The sequence below is a fragment of the Chelonia mydas genome, chromosome 5 (assembly GCF_015237465.2).
Source record: "Chelonia mydas isolate rCheMyd1 chromosome 5, rCheMyd1.pri.v2, whole genome shotgun sequence".
NCBI lineage: Eukaryota > Metazoa > Chordata > Testudines > Cheloniidae > Chelonia > Chelonia mydas.
In genome coordinates, this window is record NC_051245.2 from 89636854 (window position 1) to 89659440 (window position 22587).

At 41.9% G+C, this 22587-nt stretch overlaps 1 protein-coding gene across 3 annotated transcripts in view; it reads left to right on the forward strand.

Annotated features, from left to right (window-relative positions):
- Positions 1–5440: 5440 nt before the first annotated feature.
- The window catches only part of UBQLN1 (ubiquilin 1), a 39234-nt gene continuing 22087 nt past the window's right edge, over positions 5441–22587 (forward strand). The window contains exon 1 of one of the 3 annotated variants that reach the window (XM_007065532.4): positions 5441–9650. In XM_007065532.4, the coding sequence (XP_007065594.1) occupies positions 9489–9650 (162 nt within the window). In that variant the 5' untranslated portion in view covers positions 5441–9488. The remainder of the gene's footprint in view (positions 9651–22587) is intronic. The other 2 variants (XM_007065533.4, XM_037901786.2) reach the window with 2 other exon arrangements.

Here is a 22587-nt window from a genome sequence, read left to right on the forward strand (position 1 = left end):
TGTCTAAACTCTTGCTTTTTAGAATAGATTGCATTATTACATCTATTTAAAGGTCAACCTTTCTAATTCCTCTAAAATTAGAAAGCTTAGTTGGATTTCTTTTGAAATTAAGTGTGTTTTAGAAGGTGCAGTATAGGATTAGTGACCCAAATTTGGAGGAGTTTGAGCCATGATTTTCAGAAATATAAGCCCCAGAAAATAAAAAGGCATTTAAAAGAGATTTCTAGGTGGGGTTTTTGTTCAAAGCTAGTGATCAAATGGTTGATGAGCTAGGGTAAAAATAGTCTGTCAAGCTTTATCCAAGATAGTGCTTGGCACTCACTAAATCTTTGGGTGATCCAGAATGGTATTTAAGAAAATGTACAATTTAACACTCTGTGTGCCCCAATACAAAAAGATGACTAGAGAGTTTCCATTCCTGCCATTTTATGTTTTAAAGCTCTATTCTTGTAAGTTCTCTAAACTTTGAACAGTTAATCCAGTTGCTTTGAAATTTGATGCGCCCCATAAGAGTGCGAGGAGTAGCATTAGTGATCCCAATTTGGGATCATTTGACTGAGGGCTTCTCAAGTTACAGCCCCGCTTGGTTTTCTTTTGCTGCATTGTACTGTAAAACTGAGTCAGAGGTACTAAAGACTGAGGGGTTTGTTCAGACTACAGGGGTATGAATAGCAGTGTGCACCGAAGTGCTGTGCTGTAACTTTCCCATGTGGACACTGTGGTAACGAACTGAAAGGTTCCTAGTTCACATTAATGTAGTCCTCAAGTTTTTGTTTGTGTCCCTTATTAATGTTAGATGGAATCCTGTGGGGGAGAGTGAATGATTTTAAAAGGTGAATAGCTTGTACATTTCACTAACTCTCGGGTTGGCAGAGTAAAGGCATGTGTGGCAATGGAGCGTATTGGGGCCTTGCTGAAAGAGGGCAACGTTAAGGTTGCATAGGTAACCTTAACTGTGTATTTCCTGGGTTTCAGAAGTTTGAGTTTTGACCAGTTCAGCATTCTGCAAGGAGAACAACATAACACCAAGCAACCTTAACTCCACATTTATGTAGCTTTTTTTTTTTTTACCATTTAATTATCAATATTGTTTAGCTCTTGTTAGGATACGAGTGCCCTGGGGAAAGTGTCTCCATAATACCATTCATCTGTCTGTAAATATGTCAGTGAGAGACTCTTATTGAAACCAAGAACATGGCTGCTGGAAATTTATTTGCAATAAAAAAGCATACTACATATTTGATTTTACAGTACCTAAACCAAGCCTTCAGTAAGGCCAGCATGTTGGAGTATAACCAGGGCTTTGCGTACCCTGCATCACAATGGGATCGAATCTACAGTAATATTAATTTATTCTAGTGCCATGAAATTCCCTTCATTCTCATTCCCCACAATCCCCCAAACAAACATGCACAACTAGAGCTTGTAGCTGTAAATGCTTATTATTTAAACTCTGTTAACAGACTGTGTCATTACATGAGAGATTTTCAAAGATATGAATGACAGGTCCCTAACTCCCACTGCCTTTTCAATAGAAGCTAGGGACCTAAAGCACTGGACTGGGACTCTGGTCTGGGTTTAGCTCCCAACTCCAATCTTGGGCAAGTCACTTAATCTCTGTAGCTCAGAAAGATACTTCCCTACCTCACAAGGGTGTTGCAAGGACAAGTTCATTGTTTAAGAATCATTCAGCTATTGCACTGGTGGGGTCCTATATATTTTTCTTTGCAAGCTTGACTTTAATTTGACTCAAAGCCTTTTTGAAATCAGTGGTTGCACAGGACTGGTGTGTGAGGAAAAAGTCAACTGGTCCTGGAGTAATTAATAACAAGTGAAGTAATTGGTTAACATAAAAGTTGAGCATCCTATCAAGAATGTTCATTAACACAACAGTTGCAGAATTTGCAGTTCCTATGGTAATTTAGATCAGTAAGGGAGGACTGACCTGGATGGATCTATTTTGCTCCTTATGTGTAGAAATATAAGTCACGCCTTCCACTCTTTAAAGGGTTTTGTTGAAAATTAACACATTTAAAAGCAAATAGCATAGATATACAAATACATTATAGCATTAACTCTGAAGTACTACATACTCAACAGTAAATTGGTGTATATAGCACTATATAAGCTGGTAAGAAGACAAGGACCATGTCCTAAAGGCTTTACGATCTAAAATAGATACCCAAAGGAGAAATTACAACAGACTGGGAATGAAGTAAGAAGGGGCTGCTCTTGAGAGGTTACTCGGGACATTTTAGATCACATCTAAAAAAAAATTAAATACATGATCAGGTGTGAGCAGGAAGGGGTAACGAAATTGAGATTATATAGAGAAAACTAATGTAAAACTAACTTGAGGAGGAATTTGAAGGACAAAAGAAGGTCATTTGGCTCAAGGAAGAAAGAAGCTGGTCTAAATATAAAGTTGGTATGAAGAAAGGACCAGGTTTGTGAGTGAGAAGAGAAAGAAGAGCACATTAAGGATAGACCAGAGCATGGAACATACCATAGGTAGTGAAAGGAGACAAACTGAGATACCTGTTAAGATAAAGTTGCATATAGCCTTAAGAGGCTTTAGATACCAAGGAGAAATAAATAAGCAAAAACAAACTAAGATGCTAATGAGAAGGAGAGATCATGCAGAGCACTGGAAAGGTGCCCACTTTATGCAGAAAGACTAGAAATGTCAAGTAAAATGTTGGACAAAATTTAAGTGAGATTTTCATTCATTATCTGAAACTCCTGGTAGGAGTCCATTAATGGTTTCTGTGACGGGTTCGGTCACAGAGACCCCGTTGGGACTGTTACCTGATGTGCTGAGACTACCTCTGAGCCTGTTTTCTCTACCAGTTTGGGCCTCCAGAACCCTGCCTTGTTGAGCCAGACATGCCAGTCTGCTCCAACACAGACCTAGGGTCTGAACCATTTGCCCCAAAGCTGCAGACTTAACTGAAAATGGCTTAGCAAGAGTTCCTGTCTCCAGCACCCAGACACCCAACGGGATCCAAACCCCAAATAAATCTGTTTTACTCCGTATAAAGCTTATACAGAGTAAACTCATAAACTGTTTACCCTCTATAACACTGATAGAGAGATATGCACAGCTGTTTGCTCCCCCAGGTATTAATTACTTACTCTGGGTTAATAAGCAAAAGGTGATTTTATTAAGTATAAAAAGTAGGATTTAAGTGGTTCCAAGTAATAACAGACAGAACAAAGTAAGTTACCAAGCAAATTGAAACAAAACACGCAAGTCTAAGCCTAATATATTAAGAAACTGATTGCAGATAAAATCTCACCCCCAGAGATGTTCCAATAAGCTTCTTTCACAGACTGGACTCTTTCTGAGTCTGGGTCCAGCAATCACTCACACCCCCGTAGTTACTGTCCTTTGTTCCAGTTTATTTCAGGTATCCTTGGGGGTGAAGAGGCTCTCTCTTTAGCCAGCTGAAGACAAAATGGAGGGGTCTCCCAGGAGTTTAAATAGACTTCCTCTTGTGGGTGGAGGCCCCTTTGTTCTTCTGTGAAAAATCACAGCAACGAGATGGAGTTTGTAGCCACTTGGGCAAGTCACATGTCCATGAATGATTCAGCTCTTTGCAGGCCGACACAATTGTTTACATGTTAGTTTGAAAGTTCCCAGGAAAGCTCAGATGAAATACAAACATGATACACACATACAGACAACATAATCCATAACCAGCAAATTGCAACCTTTCCATAGATACCCCACTTGACCTCCTCTGTACAAGACCTGGTGCACCCATAGGACCCTGGTTGCAACAATGATCTATATGGTCACAGTTCATGTCAATAATGTCACAGTTTCCTTAAAAGAAAAGTCAGATCCTACTTAATCAAAATGCAGTATTCTTACTTCACGACCAACTAATCTTTATCATGGGCTCAATGCTGCACTATGTGAAGCATTCTAGCCCTGATGCAGCAAAGCACCATGCTTATGTGCCTTACTAGGTTAGGGCCACAATGCTCCACATTGTGCAGCATTGAGCCTCATCTCAGCAAAAATAACACATGATAATTGCTATCCAGTTAGCATATTTATTGTTTTCAGCTTAACTTCTTTAACAGATTCTACAGTATCCTTCAAGATAGGGCTGCATTCTTTGTCAACAGCAAGAGTCTTAAACACTGCTCTTGTCATTTAGCAACAGGTAAACTATATGTGATAAGTGGAATCCCTAAAAGGTGACCTACAAAGGGAAAATTGGTTTTGACCCTCTGTTGCTCCATTATGTATAAACAAGGCCATAAAGGGGTGGATGGGTGTGTGTGGTGGTGGGGGGGGGGGGGAGAGGAGGGTGTTGTTTTCTAGTGTTTTTTTTTAATCTTAGAAACACTAGGAATGTTTAGTGGTTTTTCTTGGTTTTGCTGGAGCACTCCTTGGAGGTCTTAGATGTGGACTGCAGTCAAATGTCTGAGTGGATCTTAAATTGCTGCAACTTTACATCATCTTTCAGCCCAATGTAATTATACTTGCTGAGATCTTGTCAAAATTGCATCAGGTGTGATTTTAAATGTAGTTAAACTGGTTCAAAACCCTATGTGGATACTTTCAGTTCAGTTTAAACCTGGCTCAGTTCTTACCCAGTTAAACTAAACCGACACTTGGTAAACTGAATTCAGAGTGTCTACACAGGAGTTTTGTATCTGTTCAACTAAACTGGCTTTCAAACTGATTTAAAGTTAAACTGGGGTAATTCTGAATATACCTATCATTTACTAGGCAGAGCTGGGAATTTAACATAGTTTAGAACTTCTGATTCAACTTTAAAATTAAATTTAAGTTCAAAAGTCTTAATCAGAAAGAGAGAGACAGAAAAGAAAGGGGAGCAGGTGGAGAAATGGGTAAAACACTTGCTATCTGAAAAATCCTTTTAATTAAAATAAGTTAGAAGTAGTAATTTTTAGTTATGTTTTGTTTTTCTTTTGGGACTATTTATAAGTGATGTAATGCATTTTATATACAATTTTAACAATCCCTTTTCTCCTAAGGGTTAGCTATTTTATAATCACAGACAGGACACTCTAGGGAGTGTATCACTGTTTCTTGGGTGGCTGGAATACTTAGCCATCAGCCTGGTAGTTACCAGTGTGACCAAAGAGCAGCAATATCCTAGCACAATGCAAACGATGTACCTTGTTGGGTTAAATAAAACAATATATTAAAATCAGTTTATTAACAAAAACTATTTAAAATCTTTGCACAAACATTGTTATATCAGAAGCTTTTCATTTATATTATCATAATAGCTGAGTCTGTTCCCATCAAAGGTTTTGTTTCTCCTATGGAAGCAGAATTGTGCAAGGTTTGGCTGGCCAGGGAATTTGATGCCACACAGATGTAAATGCCCCAAACTAGTTCCAGAATTATGCCAGAATCTGCCCCTCTAACTGCAAAACTTCAGCTTTCCTATGTTCAAACTGTAGCAATAGGAAAATGACAAAAGAAAAAAGTTAACTCCCTGCACCAAAGAACTTTTTTATACCAAATAACATAGCACTTGTAGTCAGAAATTGATGCAGAAAAACTAGCTGAGAAAAGGGAAAGGACAAGGAGCAGGGCAAGAAGAAAAAGAGTGAAGTGGAGAAGGAGTACAAGTTGAAAGAACATTGTCAAGATACTCTTTATTTATTTTTTTTAAATCTACTTCCCCTTACTATTATCTATACTGCAGCTGGGAGGTGTAATTCTCAGTTTGAGTAGATGAACGCATGCTAGCTCTGCTCAATCTGACATACTGAAAATAGCAGTGTGCCACAACAGCTCACACTTGCCACCCAAATACAATCCTGTTTTGAGATCCTGGTTATGTGCTCAGAAGGCTAGACCAGGGGTGGCCAACCAGTGGCTCTGGAGCCACATGCGGCTCTTCAGAAGTTAATATGCAGCTCCTTGTATAGGCACTGACTCCGGGGCTGGAACTACAGGTGCCAACTTTCCAATGTGTCGGGGGGTGCCCACTGCTCAACCCGTGGCACAGGCCCTACCCTCAACTCCACCCCTTCCTGGCCCCTCCCCTGAGCCTGCAGTGCCCTCGCTCCCCCCCCCCCCCCCCAGCTTCCTGCATGCCATGAAACAGCTGATCGGGAGGTGTGGGGAGGGAGAGGTGCTAATCGGTGGGGCTGTTGGTGGGTGGAAGGCACGGGGAGCGGGGTGGGGGAAGTTGATGGGGGGCTGCTGACGTATCACTGTGGCTCTTCGGAAATGCACACTGGTACATTCAGGCAGCTCCTCAAGCTCAGGTTGGCCACCCCTGGGCTAGACAGTGCTGCCATGACTACATTGCTATTTTTAGCATGTCAGCTTGAGCAAAGCTAGTGTGTGTACCCAACTTGGCAATTATACCTCCCATCTACAGTGCGTACATAGCCTGTAGAGCGAAAAAACTAGAACAGTTGTAAAAATCCTATGTTTAGGGTTAGTTTCACTTTCTGGTTCTCATATGCTGCTGGCTAAAAGGTGTAAGATGGGTTCACACCAGTGTAGTTTAATGTCTCTGAACAAATGCATTATTTTTGTCCCCTGAGAAAATGGCAAGAAAAAAAAGACGTTGAAACTCGACAAACTGACTCTTCCTTATCGTCTGGACTGAAGGGAGTAGGTGGATCAAGAAACCTTTAATTTCTTGATGAACTTTCCCCCCACACTTGACTAATTCTATGATGAGGACCCTCTCTAGTGCATTAGTAAGTCATTCTCCACAACTAGGCTGCAGTAAATTACTTGTTCCCATTTTCTTAAATGTTCTCATTGAATCAAGGCATTAGTAATCTGCCTCATTTAAACTGAAAATTTATAAAAGGGCTGTTCCAAACAATGTGGAACTGTGTAATTCTTAATATTTGTAAGAATACATTATTTTGTGACATCCCCAATTGTACAACTGCTTTGTAGGTGGGATTCAAATATATGTAAAACACAGACTAGCTCCTAGGTTACCCCAATTTGTATATCTCTAACCTGTGGACTGCAAATGAAATTCTGATCCCCAATCTGATGCTTGATTTCTGTATAAAATGCTATTTCAAGACAATTTCCACTGCTCTGCACTGCTGGAACTGTTACAGTTCAGGGCAACTGCACCTATATTTCCACCCCCACGCTCCAGTAAGGGCACCCATTCTCAGGCTGTCAGCTCCCTAGCTGTTGCCTCTCTTGGGTGGAGATCCACATCTCTCTGCCATCTGACCATACTTCCAGGCTGCACAGTTCACTGCCTTTACTATGTATTTTCTAGCACAGTCTGCCTAAACAGACCTCCTTGCTTTCTTTTCAGAGACTGGTAACAGAGGAGGTGCTATAGATACGTTACCACACAGTTCCTCCTATACTTTAACCATGGTATTGCTGTGGATGCTTCTGTTATAATTCTGCAGCCTTTCAAAATGGTGAATGTTTATGACAGCAAGATCCTGAGTAAAGATTCCAGGATTGGCTGCTGCGTGGACAAAGTAGTTGAGCTCTAAGGAAATCCCCATGAGGAAGGGGGTGAAACAGTCTTCGCTGCCAGCCTTGGAGTGGTTGGGGAGCTGAGACTGCATTAATCCTATGGCTTTAGCCCACTTTAAATGTGTATAGAAGTATAGAATTTTCTATATAGCAGCAGATCCTCCTCTTGCGCTGTTCCTTTGCATTAGAGCATAGGGAGCCACTGCCACTCCATACCACACAGGAACAAGCACCCTGTAATTCTGCTCTGATATGCAGGCCTGCACCAATTTTGCTGGCAATACACCACAGGAGTGGAGGCAGGGAACAGGATTTGCCTTTCACTCTGATCTTTTTCTGGGTATGTGACTAATTTGTGGGAGTGTAGTGATGTAAATTCCATAATCTGGCCATACTATTATTTGTCTAGTTTTACCATCCAGCAAATTCTTCTCCTGATTGACAGCTCTACCTGGGTCATTACCAAGGTTTGAACCCAGAATTTTCATCTATATGTTGCACATCTCCTCCAGTAGGGGTAACTGGTAGCAAAACCAGGGTATTATATTGTATACAGGCCAACCGGAAGAGGGAATATGGCACTTTACCAATGGGTTATACAGCTGTTTGACTGTAAGTCAGCAGTGGAATGGTGGGTAACAATTTCCCAGGATTCTATTCCTGGGGCTGGGAGCAGAGTGGAGGCTAGGACTTACAGCCAGCACAACCAAGCCGATAACTTGGCAGGTGTTCTGGAAAGCACTGTGGCAAAGTAGATATGATAGGGCCAGACTAGAGATCTACGCCCTATACTAAGCAGATCCGCCTGGATCTTTTGCAGCCTCTCAGGTATCACCAGAACAATGGTTTTCAACCTGTGGCAGGGTCCATGGATTATATCTACGGGGTCTGCGAAAGGTGGTTATGATAGAACAGTGGTTTTCAACTGGGGGTCCACAGACTAGGTCTAAGGTTTCCCAAGGGGTACATTCCTCTATTTGAAGTTTTTTAGGGGTCTGCAAATGAAAAACGGTTGAAAACCACTGATCTATGGCAGTGGGAATGGGGTGAGAAGAGCACTACTTACACCCCCTAGGCTATGAGACCCTGGCTGTCTCAGACACACCTGACAATTTACCAATTATGGGGGGAGTGGGTCGAGTGATGTGACGAAGCTGCCACATGCGTCAGGTGAGATGCATGACACCATGCCCTAGCAGCTCTGCATAAAGGGGACACAGATTTTCACTCATTGGGGCGGGTGGGCTGTACCTGGTGCTTTACCTTACTTGTGCCAGAGTCGGGCATGACGGCCGCCCACACGGCCTGGAGCGCAGCTATCTCCAGGCCCCCTGCTGTGCACCATGCATGTTGCAGAGTGAAACCAGGGGGCCTGGCTGCTTCAGAAGCCCCAGCAATGAGCAAGTCCCGGGCACCGTGCACGCTGCGTGTGCTGCGCTGGGAGCGCCACGGACCCTCATCTCCACCTGGAGACAGCGGAGCACCGAGAGAGGGAGGCGGGACTCTCCTAGGTTCCAACCCAGACAGTCAGGAACCACTCACCCTCCAACGCTCAAGCGGAAGGCAAAAGGCCGCACATGCGCACTAAGCAAAGCGAACGCAACGCACCATCGCTCTAGCCCGGTCAGGTGACATGCGCAGGCGCACTGGTTATGCATGCGAACCGGAAGGAGTCTCACAGCGGCTAACCTAGAGCCTTCGGTGGATACGGTTGCGCACTGCTATCAAGTTGATACTGCGCAACACTGGTTGCGCATGCGCGCTAGGCTGACCTGTGTGCCCCACGCCAGGCGAGACAACATCCCTTTCTAGTAACTTCCCTCATTCGCAACGTCATCAGTGCGCGCCGCGCCTGAGATGGGTTGTTTCCGTTTAACTCTCCGGGAGTGAGAGTGTCGCGAGTGTTTCCTGGTGTCGGCGCGCGAGGCAGCGGCGGTGAGGGGCTGGGTTCACGTAGCGTGCCCCGCGCGGCGAGAGCGAGCGAGACCTCGAGTAAGCGGCCCTCTCCCCTGCCATGGCCGAGAGCGGAGAGAGCCCCCCCGGGGGCCGCAGCCCCCCGGATTCCCCCGCCCCGGGAGGAGCCGCCTCCTCGGAGCCGCGGATCATCAAAGTCACCGTGAAAACCCCCAAAGAGAAGGAGGAGTTCGCGGTGTCCGAGACCAGCAACGTGCGGCAGGTGAGGGGGGCGGGCCCGGGAGGCCGTGCCGGTAGCAGCGCCGGTGGGGAGGTGGGCGAGGCCGCGCAGCTTCCTGCCCCCGACTGAGTTTCCGAGCCCTGGGGAGTTTCCTGCTCCCGTGGGGAGAGGCTGAGGTTGGCAGCACTCTCCCGCAGCCGAGCCCAGCCGCAGTGCGGGGGCCTCCTAGCCAAGCCAAGCCCGAGCCTTGCCGGGTGACGAAGCAGCGCCCCGCTGTGTTACCCTGTGCGCCGTCGCTGCCTGCCCTGGCTCTGAGTATGGCCTGCTCTAGTACGGCTAGCGCTGCTGCGAGCCGCCGGGGCCGGCTCGCCCACTGGCAGCGAGTCCTCAGCTCCTGTCTCTGTAGTCCCGTCGGCGAGAGGAGATGAGTGGCTTTCGCTCTCCTACTGTGAGCTGAGCCTAAGCCCAGGCAGCTGAGCCGCGCTAACAGCGGGAGGCTGGGCCTCAACCTGACACGCATATTGCATGGGTTACCAGTTAGGCAGAGGTTGATGATGAGGAAGGATAGTTACAGCCTTCACCTGACAGTCCTCGTGGCTAAAGAAAGGGGTGCAGCATGTAGTTTAGTTAGGGTGTGTGCACATGATGTTTTTACCCAAAAAGAGTATTACCGCTTAAAATTATATTGATAAGGATGCTGCCAGTGAAATGCAGCCACAGCTGTGTGGGAATGTGCTGGTGCCATTACATAGTAGTTTCTCCAATGGTATTGTCTATCAATCATGAGCTGTTAGGATCTTTTTCTGTGTTCTAATGAAAATTAATTCATTCTTTTGCACCTTGGGTTCATAGGGAAGAATGCCATTCTTGAATCAACACCATTTCCTGTGATACTTAAGTCTTTCTTTAGAGACCTTCCATCCAAATATGGACCAGGCCTGATTCTATTTAGCTTAGGAGAACCTTGAAGTTCTGTGGCTGCAGGTCCTAGGATATTAACAGTTAAATTGTAAAGCAGCTAGCTGTAGAGTAGATGTTTTCCTACTAATGAAGGATACAGACTTTGCCACACTAACAGAGCTGCAAAAACCAAAGAAATGTTACCCATGAGAGCTTATTTCATGCTGTTATTAAAAAGTGTTTAATTTTTGCACATCACTGGAGCATTCAATGTATGCAACTTAAATTTAACTCCATAATGACTTCAACCAAAGTCGTAGCCTTCTTTTCTAAGCCTTTGCAAGTAGGTGTTTTGGAACATGCCCAGTGTGTAAAAAATTGCACCAGCTGCCTACTGGCCGAAGGTCATAACTTCTTAGCCAGATAAGGCTATAAAGGACAAGATGGGAGCTCCAGTAGCAAGACTTAAGATCAACAATCTGGTTAAAAGCACAGCCAGCCCCTTGCTGTTACTAGGAAGGGGTAAGATGTTGAAATTTCTACCAAGGCATTCCCTTTGGGCCCTGCTCAGGAATTTGATTTTGGTTTGTTTTTAGATCAGTTTCTGGCTACTAGGCCAGAAGTTTCATCACAGTCTTCCTCTTGGCTGCTTTGCCTGTTAGGGATGGTCTATGCAACAGAGTTAGGTCAGCTTAACTACATCTTTGAGTTGTGAAAAATTTCATTCCCTGTTCAATGTAATTAAGATGACTTAAGCACTGGTGTAGAAACTGCTAACTACTAACTTAACTACTGCCTGTCAGAGTTGGATTTACTACAGCAGTGGAAGAACCCCTTCCATCTCTGTAATATTTGTCTACACCGCAGGAGCACAGCTGCAGCTATGCTGCTGTAGCATATCCAGTGTAGACATACCCTTAGCTTTTCCAGAGCCTCCTGACTGCTGGAGTGGGGTAGGCTCTCTGCTATGCTGCCTGCAAGCTTCATTTTTGGACTCTTCTTGCCTAGTCAGAATTCCAGAGTGCTTTGATACTTCTGGCTGCTTTCCTAAGCAGCAGCTGGGTGAAACTGACAAGTTTTTTCATTTTCCCCCTTGACCTGAGAGTTCTGAATAGCAGTAGTGAAACTGATTAGTCTTATTTTCACTCTTTTGTCAAAACTTTGCAACTTTTGACATTAGAGCTGAGATATTCAAAGCTATTTCAGGGATGTAGACAAATCTTTAGTTGAAATTAATAGGCAGTATGTCACTTTTCTCCTAGGTGGCCTTGAGCATTTAGCCCAGAGCTGTTTGTGGGCTACAAATAACAACTCTGCATCATTTTACATCTGGAAATTTGTTTTTCAGAGTTCTTATATTCTGTATAGGAACTAGTTTAGGACTCTCACTTGCCATGAAAAGCTTTACACTTGCCAATGGATTTTCCAAGCTCTGCTTAGTTAGTATAGTAATGAGTTCATTATAAGTATCTGGGTAGACCAATGTACTTGTGCGTGACTTTTTATCATTAAATATTATTCCTTGGATCTATATATGAAATACATCTACAGTAGATCTATAAATTCTGACTACTTTTTAAAAATGTGATATTTTAATGTAGATGCACTCTTTGCTAGTAAAAAGAACAGGAGTACTTGTGGCAGTGCTACAAGTACTCCTGTTCTTTTTGTGGATACAGACTAACACGGCTGCTACTCTGAAACCTATCTTTGCTAGTAGACAGCTGTCTAAAATTTGGAATAGTTATAAAGTAGTTAATGGAGTAATGAAATATTTTCCCAAAATAAACACAAGTTTTGGACATCAGGTGATTTATAGACTATATATACCTACTTAAATTGCAAATACTTAAGCAAATTAGTTAAAATTAGATCCTACTTTTTACCTGATAAGACCTTGAGTGAAATGCTGGCCCCATTGAAATCAGTGGCAAAAGCTACCATAGACGTCAGTGGGGCCAGGATTTCATCTCTGCAATAGTTGATGGCCCTGCTAACGTCTGAGAGGATGTAAGGTCTACAACTCCTGTAATATTTAGATATTAGCAGCTCTTGCTATACAATCACATTAACCTGTTGTAGTTGCTCACTGTCAGCAATGGATGCAGTTGAACCGGTGCTAAAAATGGATTAATTTCAAGTGTAGACATGACCAAATAGTTTTGATCACCAGTTCAGCTGCATCTGTTGCTGACACATAGTCAGCAATGGGTCCTTTTGCTAGTGTCGGCAGGGACAATGATGTGCTCCATAGCTGCAGGAAAAACATAGAAATTAGATGAGGGTCTGAACTTGTGTGGGCAGATTCAATAGCCTTTCAGTTCACCTTAAACTGTATAACTGTAACCAGCATAATAATCCCTTAGTCATTTGAGACTTTATTTTTGAAGTTCATTTTAAGAAAAGTGTACTGCACAGTGAGTTCCGGAATAGAACAGTGTGACAGTACCCAGGGTTGTGAGACACCTCACCATCAACTGCCCTTAGTGTGAGGAAGTCTTGTTTGTGCTTGCGATGTGGTGGATTAGTTCCCTGAAACCACCAGCCTCTGGCAGCACAAGCATTGACTTCCAGGCCTCCACAGGCCTTGCTCTGTCTGTACAGGTAGCAAGCAATAGGCAAACACTAACCCCCATCTTCAGAGCATTTCTGCAATGTCCAGCCCCTTATCCACTGAACACTCATCGAATTACCAGGTCTGCTGTTCCCAAAGAAACAGTACAGACCAGCTTGTAAGCTTCAACTCTGCATCACCACTGTGCTTAGCATCACAATACTTAGATATATCTATAGTGAAAACAAGAATAAGTTCATAATCAAAGAACAGAGATTCAAGTTACCATGATAAGAATGCAGATGGTTACACAGAAAACAAAATCATAACATGCTTTTTAAAAATTAAACTTAACTAGCAAGTTATCTTCTTATCTGAAGAAGCTTATCTCACCTGAAGTTCTCTCCAGTGTTTTCAGCCAAGCCTGGTTGAGATCCCACTTTCATGAAGCAAATTCGCTGTCCACTTACTTCTTAAGTGAGGGATAACAGGGTGTTTTCTTTGTCCCCCAATTATAGCACAGAAACCTTTGATATTCCTGCCTTTCCTCCTCTGTTTGCTTCTTCCTATTACTTTTCTCTCAAGTTTTTCCCTGGTCCTTCATTAGCATTGTGAAACGTACAATACTTAATTTACATGTGAACAGTCAACTATATAAGCATTTCTTTTCTGACAGAAAACCTGTTTTTCATTTTTACTGGTAACCAGTCCCTGGACAACAGATGTTTCAGAACATAATTTTCCGTGTATATAAATACAGCTACGATTATGTCACAGAATCAGTGACTTCCATTGACCTCTGTGACATTTTCTGCCCTGGGGCTGGAGCTCCCAGCCAGGCCCCTCCCCCCACCCCCACAGCTCCCAGCCCCCACACTGATGGGGGCACCCTGCAGCTGTCCAGCTGGGGGCAGCAGGTGGGTCCTGCAGCTGCCCAGTCAGGGCAGGTGGTGGGACTCGCCTCCCTATTTTGTCAGGGATATTTTTAGTGAAAGTCAGGGACGGGCCACGAGCTTCCATTAATTTTTGTTTATTGACCGTGGCCCGTCCCTGACTTTCACTAAAAATATGAGTAACAAAAACGTAGCCTTATGTATAAATAACTCCTTACACAGCATTCATACATGTATTTCACAATGATCGTGACGACCAGTGTGACACCAGTTTTTAATGAGACCTCACGTGACACTGTTTGGTGAATTAGTCTGGATCTTGCATGTACATTCTATGTCTACACTACACAGCTTTTAGTGACATGGCTGTATCGCTACAGCCATGCCGCTAAAAGTCGCGCAGTGTAGCCACCGTTTGTCTTCTCTTCTGCTGACAAAAAACTTCCACCCCCGACGAGAGTGCTTTGTCGGCAAGAGCACTGTTCACACCGGCGCTTGTTGTTGGCAAAACTTTTGTCTTTTGGGGGTGTATTTTATTTTTTAACACTTGTAAAAGACAAAAGTTTTGTCGTTCAATTTCCAGTGTAGACAGAGCCCCAGTGTAGGGTGTATTTAAGCCAGGAGGGAATGTGTGTCGAGTGTTTTTGTGCTCTGGTGTTTCCTGGATGCCACAACAGCTTTTTGGGGGATCATTACTGCCATGCGCAGATTAGAGCAGCGCTTAGATTGCTCTAACTTGCATCAAAACCCAAATAAGCTGTAGGTAGCCTTGTTGACCATAAAGGTGGAATATTGCCACGTCTCTCTTTCCCAGCACCTTCTGTTTCTGTGCTGAATGCAGCTGGGCTTGACCCAAGGACTGGAACCTATAGCTTCACTGTTTTTGAAATGGGTCTGCTACTAAACTTGCACAACTATACAAAGATTTGTAGTATATTGAGGGATAAGGAATAGCTGTAAACCTGCTGACTCCAGACTAGGTACATTATTTGGCTAGGTCTTTCATCTTTTGTTTGAAGAATCAATCACAGATATAGGAGCATGCTGACTGCTCTTCCAGAAGATGTACATTCCAGAACGTTCTTGTATTCAAGGGAATGATTTTGTTAGTTCTTTTTCAGTTGGATTGTTTTAAGAAGAGAAGTTTTAGGAGAGGTCATAGGGAAGAAGGCAAAAGTGGGGGGTGGGGGAGAGGAAGTCATTTTAAGGGCCTCTTGTTCCTTAAATAATCTCTCCTCCTATTTATAGTATGACTTAAACTGTGTTTGAATGGTAAAAGATGTTAGAATCAGCCACCTTAAACAACTTTACTCTTCATTTTTAGGCAGTTTACCTTGGAGGAGTTAAAGCTCACTGGGCATTCACTGGTGTGCTTCTTTGTGTTCCTGAGTTCATGCTCTCTGTTAACCTTTCATGCAATCCACGGCTGAAGTTGGCAATTTTCAAGGTTCTGAGTGTAGGGAGTTCACTGTTTCCATCCACATACACAAAAATCCCCAAATGTCAAGTCATGCATTATTTTGTAAATACTACAGTCCTGGCAGAAAAATGCAGCCTGCTTTATCTTTTTAACTTGTATGCAAACAGTCTACTTGCATATTAAAATGCTCCAAAACATACATAGAAATATTCTATAGATTGTTTGTAGTAGTCAAGGCACTATTATTTTAGGATCCTGTATTGAAGTGCTTATAACTCTTGCAAAAAATTACCCTCAGGCCTGAAATTTTTCATTTGTCCTAAGCTCACATGTAAATCTTCTCTTGGTAAGGTTAGTACAATGCAACTTAAATTATCGAACCCTAGAGAAAATTTCAAGTGTTTCTGTGCTCTCATGATTCCTTTTTTAAATTTCATCTTTGCCATACAGTGTTTCTTGTCCTCTTTGAAGTGTGTTTGAGATGTTTGGAGTGATTTCCAATAGTTTAAAAATAAGATGCCACGTATTTTAAAATAATGTGCTGTGCACACTACGCTGTACTCAATTTTAAAATGCTGGAATGCCTTTTTACAAGCATACATGCACATGTATCTCGTATTCTGGAGTTCTGCATGATAAAAAGATGGCTATTTGTGCATTAGTGTTCTCTTTATCTTTAAAACACCCAAAGGAAAAAAGCTATTCATGGAACACTATGGTTGAATGTTTAAATGCATAAATCATGCTATTCAAAATTGTTATTCGTTCCCACAATTACAGCTTAGCCACATTCCACATATTAAGGCCTGATGTTGAACAGTGTTAACGTAATTATAAAACTATATATATGAAAGGGAACAGAATGTTGGCACCATATTTTCATATTCCTGATATGTGCAATTTGCTTTCAATTTCTGTAAACTAGTGTAAATCAATCCTTTCTCAGTGGTTTTCTAGCAGTCCACAGATTGATGAATGGTATAACATAGATGTGGCTTTCATCAACCTAGGTTCACTCTCAAAATTACTGAAGTCACATAATAGTCAGTTATTGCTCTCTCCAGCTATTGATAGTGTGATCTGTCTGATTGCTTTTCTTCTAGTTAAGCAGCTGAGTGCATAAAAGTTTCAAAAATGGAGTAAAAATTTTACTTGTTTTCTTTTGCATACACTTCTATTCCCTAAACTACACGTTAAAACCCATCAAACTCACAGCCAACTCATGTGAACTGACTCATTCTTGCAAATCATCAACTCTTCTTCATGCACTTGTTTTTCTTACAAACAAACAAACACAAAAAAACGCTGCTGGGATGAATTACTCGGCACTTCATAACTTAAATTCTTTCTCCCACATTCTGGAAACTTGATTTAAAAGCTGTTCAAGAACAACAAAAAGGTACTGCTTGGTTTGGTAATGGTGACTTTTTTTTAAAATATGTATTTACTTTCCTCCAAAACCTGGATCACGTAGAAAGTGCCATATTTAAAAAACGAAACAAAAAAATGTTATACAATCAAGAATTTACCAACATTTTTCTGATAAATGATTGACAAACAAAATAGTTAAGCATCAAACAGCTGTAAGAATAAGGGTCTGAAGTTTCTTGTAATCAAATGATTTTTGAGTGATAATTCCGAATTAAGTAAATTGCCTATGCTTCATCACTTTTTTTTCTATAAATCAGAAATGTCATGAAAGTTTATAAACCAAAGCACAAAATCTAATTTTCTGCCCTATCTTGATGGGGTTTTTTAAAAAAATCATTCACCCTCAATCTGTTGGGAAAGCAGAACTTTGAAAGGCTGCTCTAAATACTGTTATGAATGCAGTCCACAAAGAAAAACTAATCAATGAAATACTTTGTTGCAGAGGAATCATTGACAGAATGGCAGTGGGTGATCAGATGCTTGATTTGGTTAGGTGAGATCTTGGACCACATTCTAAAGTACTAAGGATTGTGTGCTGAGGAGGAGGAAAAATTTTTTTGTTTGGATCTGCCCTTGTTGATGGGGTTGGTAACTTATGTTCCTTAGCACTAAAATTTTCCATGCCAAAGAAATATTACTTTCAGTAGCCGAAACAAAGCAGTCTAATATAAAGTTATGTCAGACTTTAAGATAAGGTTAGTTGAACTTTAATAAAATCCCTTTTAAGATAGCTCTGGTGTTGCCTAAAATAAATCTACTAGCTTTTCTTTGTAGGTTACTATGTTTTTGGTTCTGTAATGCCTAATTTATAATTAGGTGGAAAAACTAACCTGTGGATGCAGTGTATGTATTTTTTCTCAAGCAAACACTTGCCATTTTATGAGCATTAGAACTTGAAGTCATTTAGTTTTCTCAGTAAGAATGCCACTAAATTGTCTAACTCTGGTAAGTTTAAATTTAACGCCTTTGTAGCACTCGTATGCTAAAAAAGGATACTCGGCCGAGTTCTCAAAGTGTTGTTCTCCTTCAAAAAGTGATAGTTAACATGGAATCCCATTATGCCTTTCTAGTAATCTGTTAGTTCCAGATCATTTTGCTCAGTTTATAGGAATATCATGCTCTTTGTCACTTGATCTCAAACCACTTTACAAAGGAGGTGAGGATAATTATCCCTATTTTACAGATGGTGAAATTGAGGCACAGAGTTGAAGTGATTTGCCCAATAGTACCCAGCAGTAGAATTGGGATTAGACTCTCCTGGGTCCCAGTCCAGTGCTCTGTCCACCAGGCTACATTGCCTCACTAGTAATTTTTTTTAAACTGACAACCTTACAAATCAGCCAAGGAACTGAAATAAAAATTCTTTCCTTCTCTCTCTAATCACAAGAAAATACAATTCTGCAGATTTTACGGGGTTGCCCAGTTTTAATTTAGGTATTTGGACTGTCAAGTAGAATATTGATTCCTTTGTGTAAGACAGAGGGCATGTCTACACTATAAACTTAAGTTGATCTATGTTAGGTTGATTTACAGCCAGTGGTTCATGTCCGCATAACCCTTCTTCTATTGGTGGTGTGTCTCTTCCCTTGGAGTGCTTCCACCGATTTAAGAGGGGCAATGTGGGGGCTCACAGCCAGGGCTTTCAGTTCCGCACGCAGCTCCCTGCCAGAAGCTGGGCTTACCTCCCCCTCGGCTCCCTGCGGGGAACAGGGCAGCCACACCTGGCTTCTCGGCTCCCCGCTGGGCTCTTGGCTCTCCACCCAGAGCGTGACAGCTGACCAGACTCTGGGCGTGGAGCTCCCTGTCGGGTACAGCCATGCCCCACTGGGGAGCTGAGAGCCTTGTGGGGCAGCCAGGCTAGGGGAGATCTGCCTCCAGTGTCCAGTTGGTTGCACCATTCCCAGCGGGGAGCTGAAAAGCCTGGTGTGGCTGCCCTGTTCCTGGCGCGGTGCTGAGAAGCCCGGTGCCAGCGGAGTAATGAAATTGACAAGAATGACAACCAGTACTTGTAAGTAACAGAATGTCTACAGAAACATTGTGTCACCCTAAATACACTGAAATAAGCCCTGGGTCTCTCCTGGAGGTGGAGTTATGTCAGTATACTGGGGCATTTGCCTCAGGTGGAGCAAGGCTGTGGTATGTACACTGACATAATTAGGTCAGCCTAATGCTGTAGTGTAGGCCAGACCTGAATGGAATCCAGCTAATTCTTTTAGCTGCGTTGCCTCTATTTTTAATAGGAATAAATAATAGTAAAAACTTATTTGTCATTACAGATGACACTTGGAACGTAACAGGGAGCTGCTCTGAGTAAGGTGATGTCAATCTTTGAAATAGAACTGCACTTTAAACGACTTTTAGGAACATAAATCTTGTTGTAACTCTTTCACCCAGCTACAAAGTCTGGACAGTCTCTCTTGTAGTGCGGGACTGCATGTATTTCACTGTTCAAAACAAAAGTCCTGTGCTTGGAAGAGCAAGCAGCTTTCACTTTCTTGTTTAGATATATAAAGTTGCAGGCTGGAATTTTCAACAGGCCAAAAGGTGTTTGGTGCCCAGTTTTCATGGGAGTTGGGTGTCTAATTCTCTCGGCCTCTTTGAAAATCCTTGCTATAATAGTTAATAGTTGTATAGGTATCTCTCATGCTAGGCCACGATTGGTTGGAATGGGGAGTGGTCTTTCTGGATATTTTTATTCCATTGGTTTTATTCCTTTTATTTCACAACACTCTTTGTCTTCAGTCAGGCACATGAATGGGCACCAATGCATTCACAGTTGCTGTTTTTTATTGCTTACTGTGAGTCAGCAGACAGTGTTTGGCCTACCATGTGGGGCTGTGGAAAGGCAGCTCAGGTTCTCATTTTTTAATTTTCCCTAGAATAATGTTTTTTCTGATTTATTTTTTTTTAAATGTCCTCCCTCACAACCCTACTGTGAAAAGTAACTCGTAATGTATCGTTTCACATATTGAAATTCAGAAGAATGAATGTGATTATTTGTCCATTGTGCCTGGTTAAAAGGTGCAACCAGCAGCTCCTCTGTGCCAAATTCTAGCGTAGAACCTGTTTGAGAAGGGTTTATTATATTGGCAGTTGCGTTTCAGATTGAGAAGCTAATGAAAAACAATAACTTTGTCCAGGAATGGGAGATTAGCTGCTGGCAATAGTTTAGAAGTCACCTGTACTAAAAATTGGTTTTCTGGGGTATCCATTGTTCAACTTGTGTTCTGTCTCGGTGGGTGGGTGGGTTGGTTGGGTTTTCAAGTGCATTGTAAACTGGCAATCTGTTAGCTGTTGGTTTGGGTATTCTTGGCTTCCGTTCGCCATCCAGAAAAACTATTGCAGAAAATCACAAGTAATGGCTTGGATTTTCTTCAGTGTTTCTAGGGCTTCCCATTGTGTGAACAGATTAAATTCTAAAAAGAGGGATACTGTATCTCTATTGTGTATAACCATATAATTGCGGCTATTGCAAATTCAGATGATCTTTGTGTAGTGAGCTGCTTGATGCAATCTGCTAGGTTCCCAAAATGTCTCACAGTTCAGAATAGTTTTACTACCTAGGCAGAAGAGATTGCTTGACCAATTCCATGGCCTAGGTATGTCATGTAGGAATTGTTTGTGCCCTAGCTTGTCAGGGGCTGTTAGCATTTTCACCACTGGCATAGTCTCCCATCTTTTGTGTTTCTTTTGTGGGTTATCTGAAAACCATAGATATGTCTGGGCAGAGAGAAGGGAGTGGTGGTGCTGCTTTTGATGCCAGTATATTGATGGCACTGGATAGCGTGTGGTTATATAATCTCCCACAAATTGTTCAATGTCCTGACCTCTTGAATGAGTAGTTCCTTCTAGAAATTGGGTCACAGCAAATTAGACTTGATTTAAGATTAAATTTAAAGTTAATACTAATGTTCATTTATTGCAACTTTAATAATTTTTTCTTCAGCTTTAAAGCTGTCACTAAACAGTGTTTTACCAGTCACTACTGTTTTTATGACAAATCAGCACGTGTAAATAGCAGTATCTAAAATGTCTTTTGACCAGGAAGTAGCCATCAAGGTCAGTTAAGGTTAAAAAGCCCCCTAAAAAGAAAATTCTGAGCCATAATTTATTTTAGACCCTCATCCTGAGATGAATTCCATGTGTGAAGGGCTCTATTGACTTAATAAAGCTTTGTGTAGGCACAGAGTTTTCTTGCCTTCACTGCCACAACATTACCTTCTTGTTTGTCTCATCCATCTGTTGTCTTGTCTTTTTTGTCAGATTGCAAACTCTTTGGAGTAGGGACTGTCACTTTCTACGTTTATAAAGTGTCTAGCTCAATGGGACCTGACTTGTTTGGTCCGTAGGTGCTACTGCAATATAAATGAATAATTCATTTCTGGATCAATATCTTGGGGTCTTGCATGGAATGAGAATTCACTTCTATCTCCAGTTAGAGCATGATTTCTTTAAAAATTAAATTGATCATATCAATAATAAAAAAAAAAATGGCAAGCTTCTGAAAGATTTTTAAAAGCGTAAAATCTTCCAAGCAATTTAGCTTACAATCTTAGTCCTTAAATCAAGAAATAAATTGAAATGTTTGATTTTTTTCACAATATGTCATCAGCCTGACAAAATATCTTCCTTTTCTCTTTAAAATTAAATGCATTTATTACTTTTGTGAGGTGGTGTCAGTATAGCACCTATTCACAGAATAGATAAAGCACAGACAGGTGGCAATCCAAGCTTGCTTATGTAGCCCCAGCATGCTGCAACCAGGGCCTGCAAGGATCACCGCTAGAGGGCAGAGAGCAAAATAGTTAGCTTGCCTTGTCATTCTGTTTTCTGAGACTGCCAACAAAAGATGGCTTTGGTGCCATTGGTTGTATGTTTGTTTTTTTGTTTGTTTTGTGGTGTGGAGGTATATTCAGTATAACTAGGATGAAGCCACAACATAGTCCTAGGGTGCAAACAAACTTTGGTCACTGCTAATTAGAACTAGTGATCTGGATGTTGAAAATGTTGCATATCACTATCCGTTACACTGAGTCATTCCCGTTCTTTTGCCTGATTTCTTTAAATGTGTTCTATAATTTTTTTTCTGGTGTTAAGAATAGAAACTTAAGACAAGTAAAAGCATATGCAACAGCTGTCACAGTTCAGGGCAATTGCACCTGTAGTTCCCCCCTCTGTAGTCCACCAAGAGCATCCACTCTGGGCTCCAGGCCCTTCAGTTGTCACCTCTCTTGGGCAGATACCTACGTTTCTCTCCCTCCTGTTCCTTGCCAAGAGTTGTATCGATACCATAGTATAAAATCAATAGTAGACGGCTGATGCATAATAGCTTTGCATGTGTTATTGCTTGTCTTTTACATAGTCCTAGCAAACGCCTATAGTGCTGTCGTTCGTCAGCTTTATGTTGCCTTTAAAAACACCAGGAATATAGGGCTGGTGAACAATAGTTTTACCTATGCTTGTCTTCGGGGCTTTTATTATAACCTGCCAGGACCAGCATATGTAGAGTCACTGTTCAGGAACTCGCAAATGGTCCACAATATTACTTGTACTTGCACTTGTCTTCAGTATAATCTGCCTTTTGTATGTATTCTTATTCAGTGTTGGCCTTTGGTTTTCCTATTCTTGTTTTGTTTATGCTGTTATTATAGTTGAAAATCATTAAAAGCCTTTCTTGAAGAATAATTAATAGTTCTTACTTATTTTATACAGACACCACTTAACCTCATTACATCTGTGTTGGGTGGTGGGAAGTAGCGAACACCCCAGGGTGAAATAGGG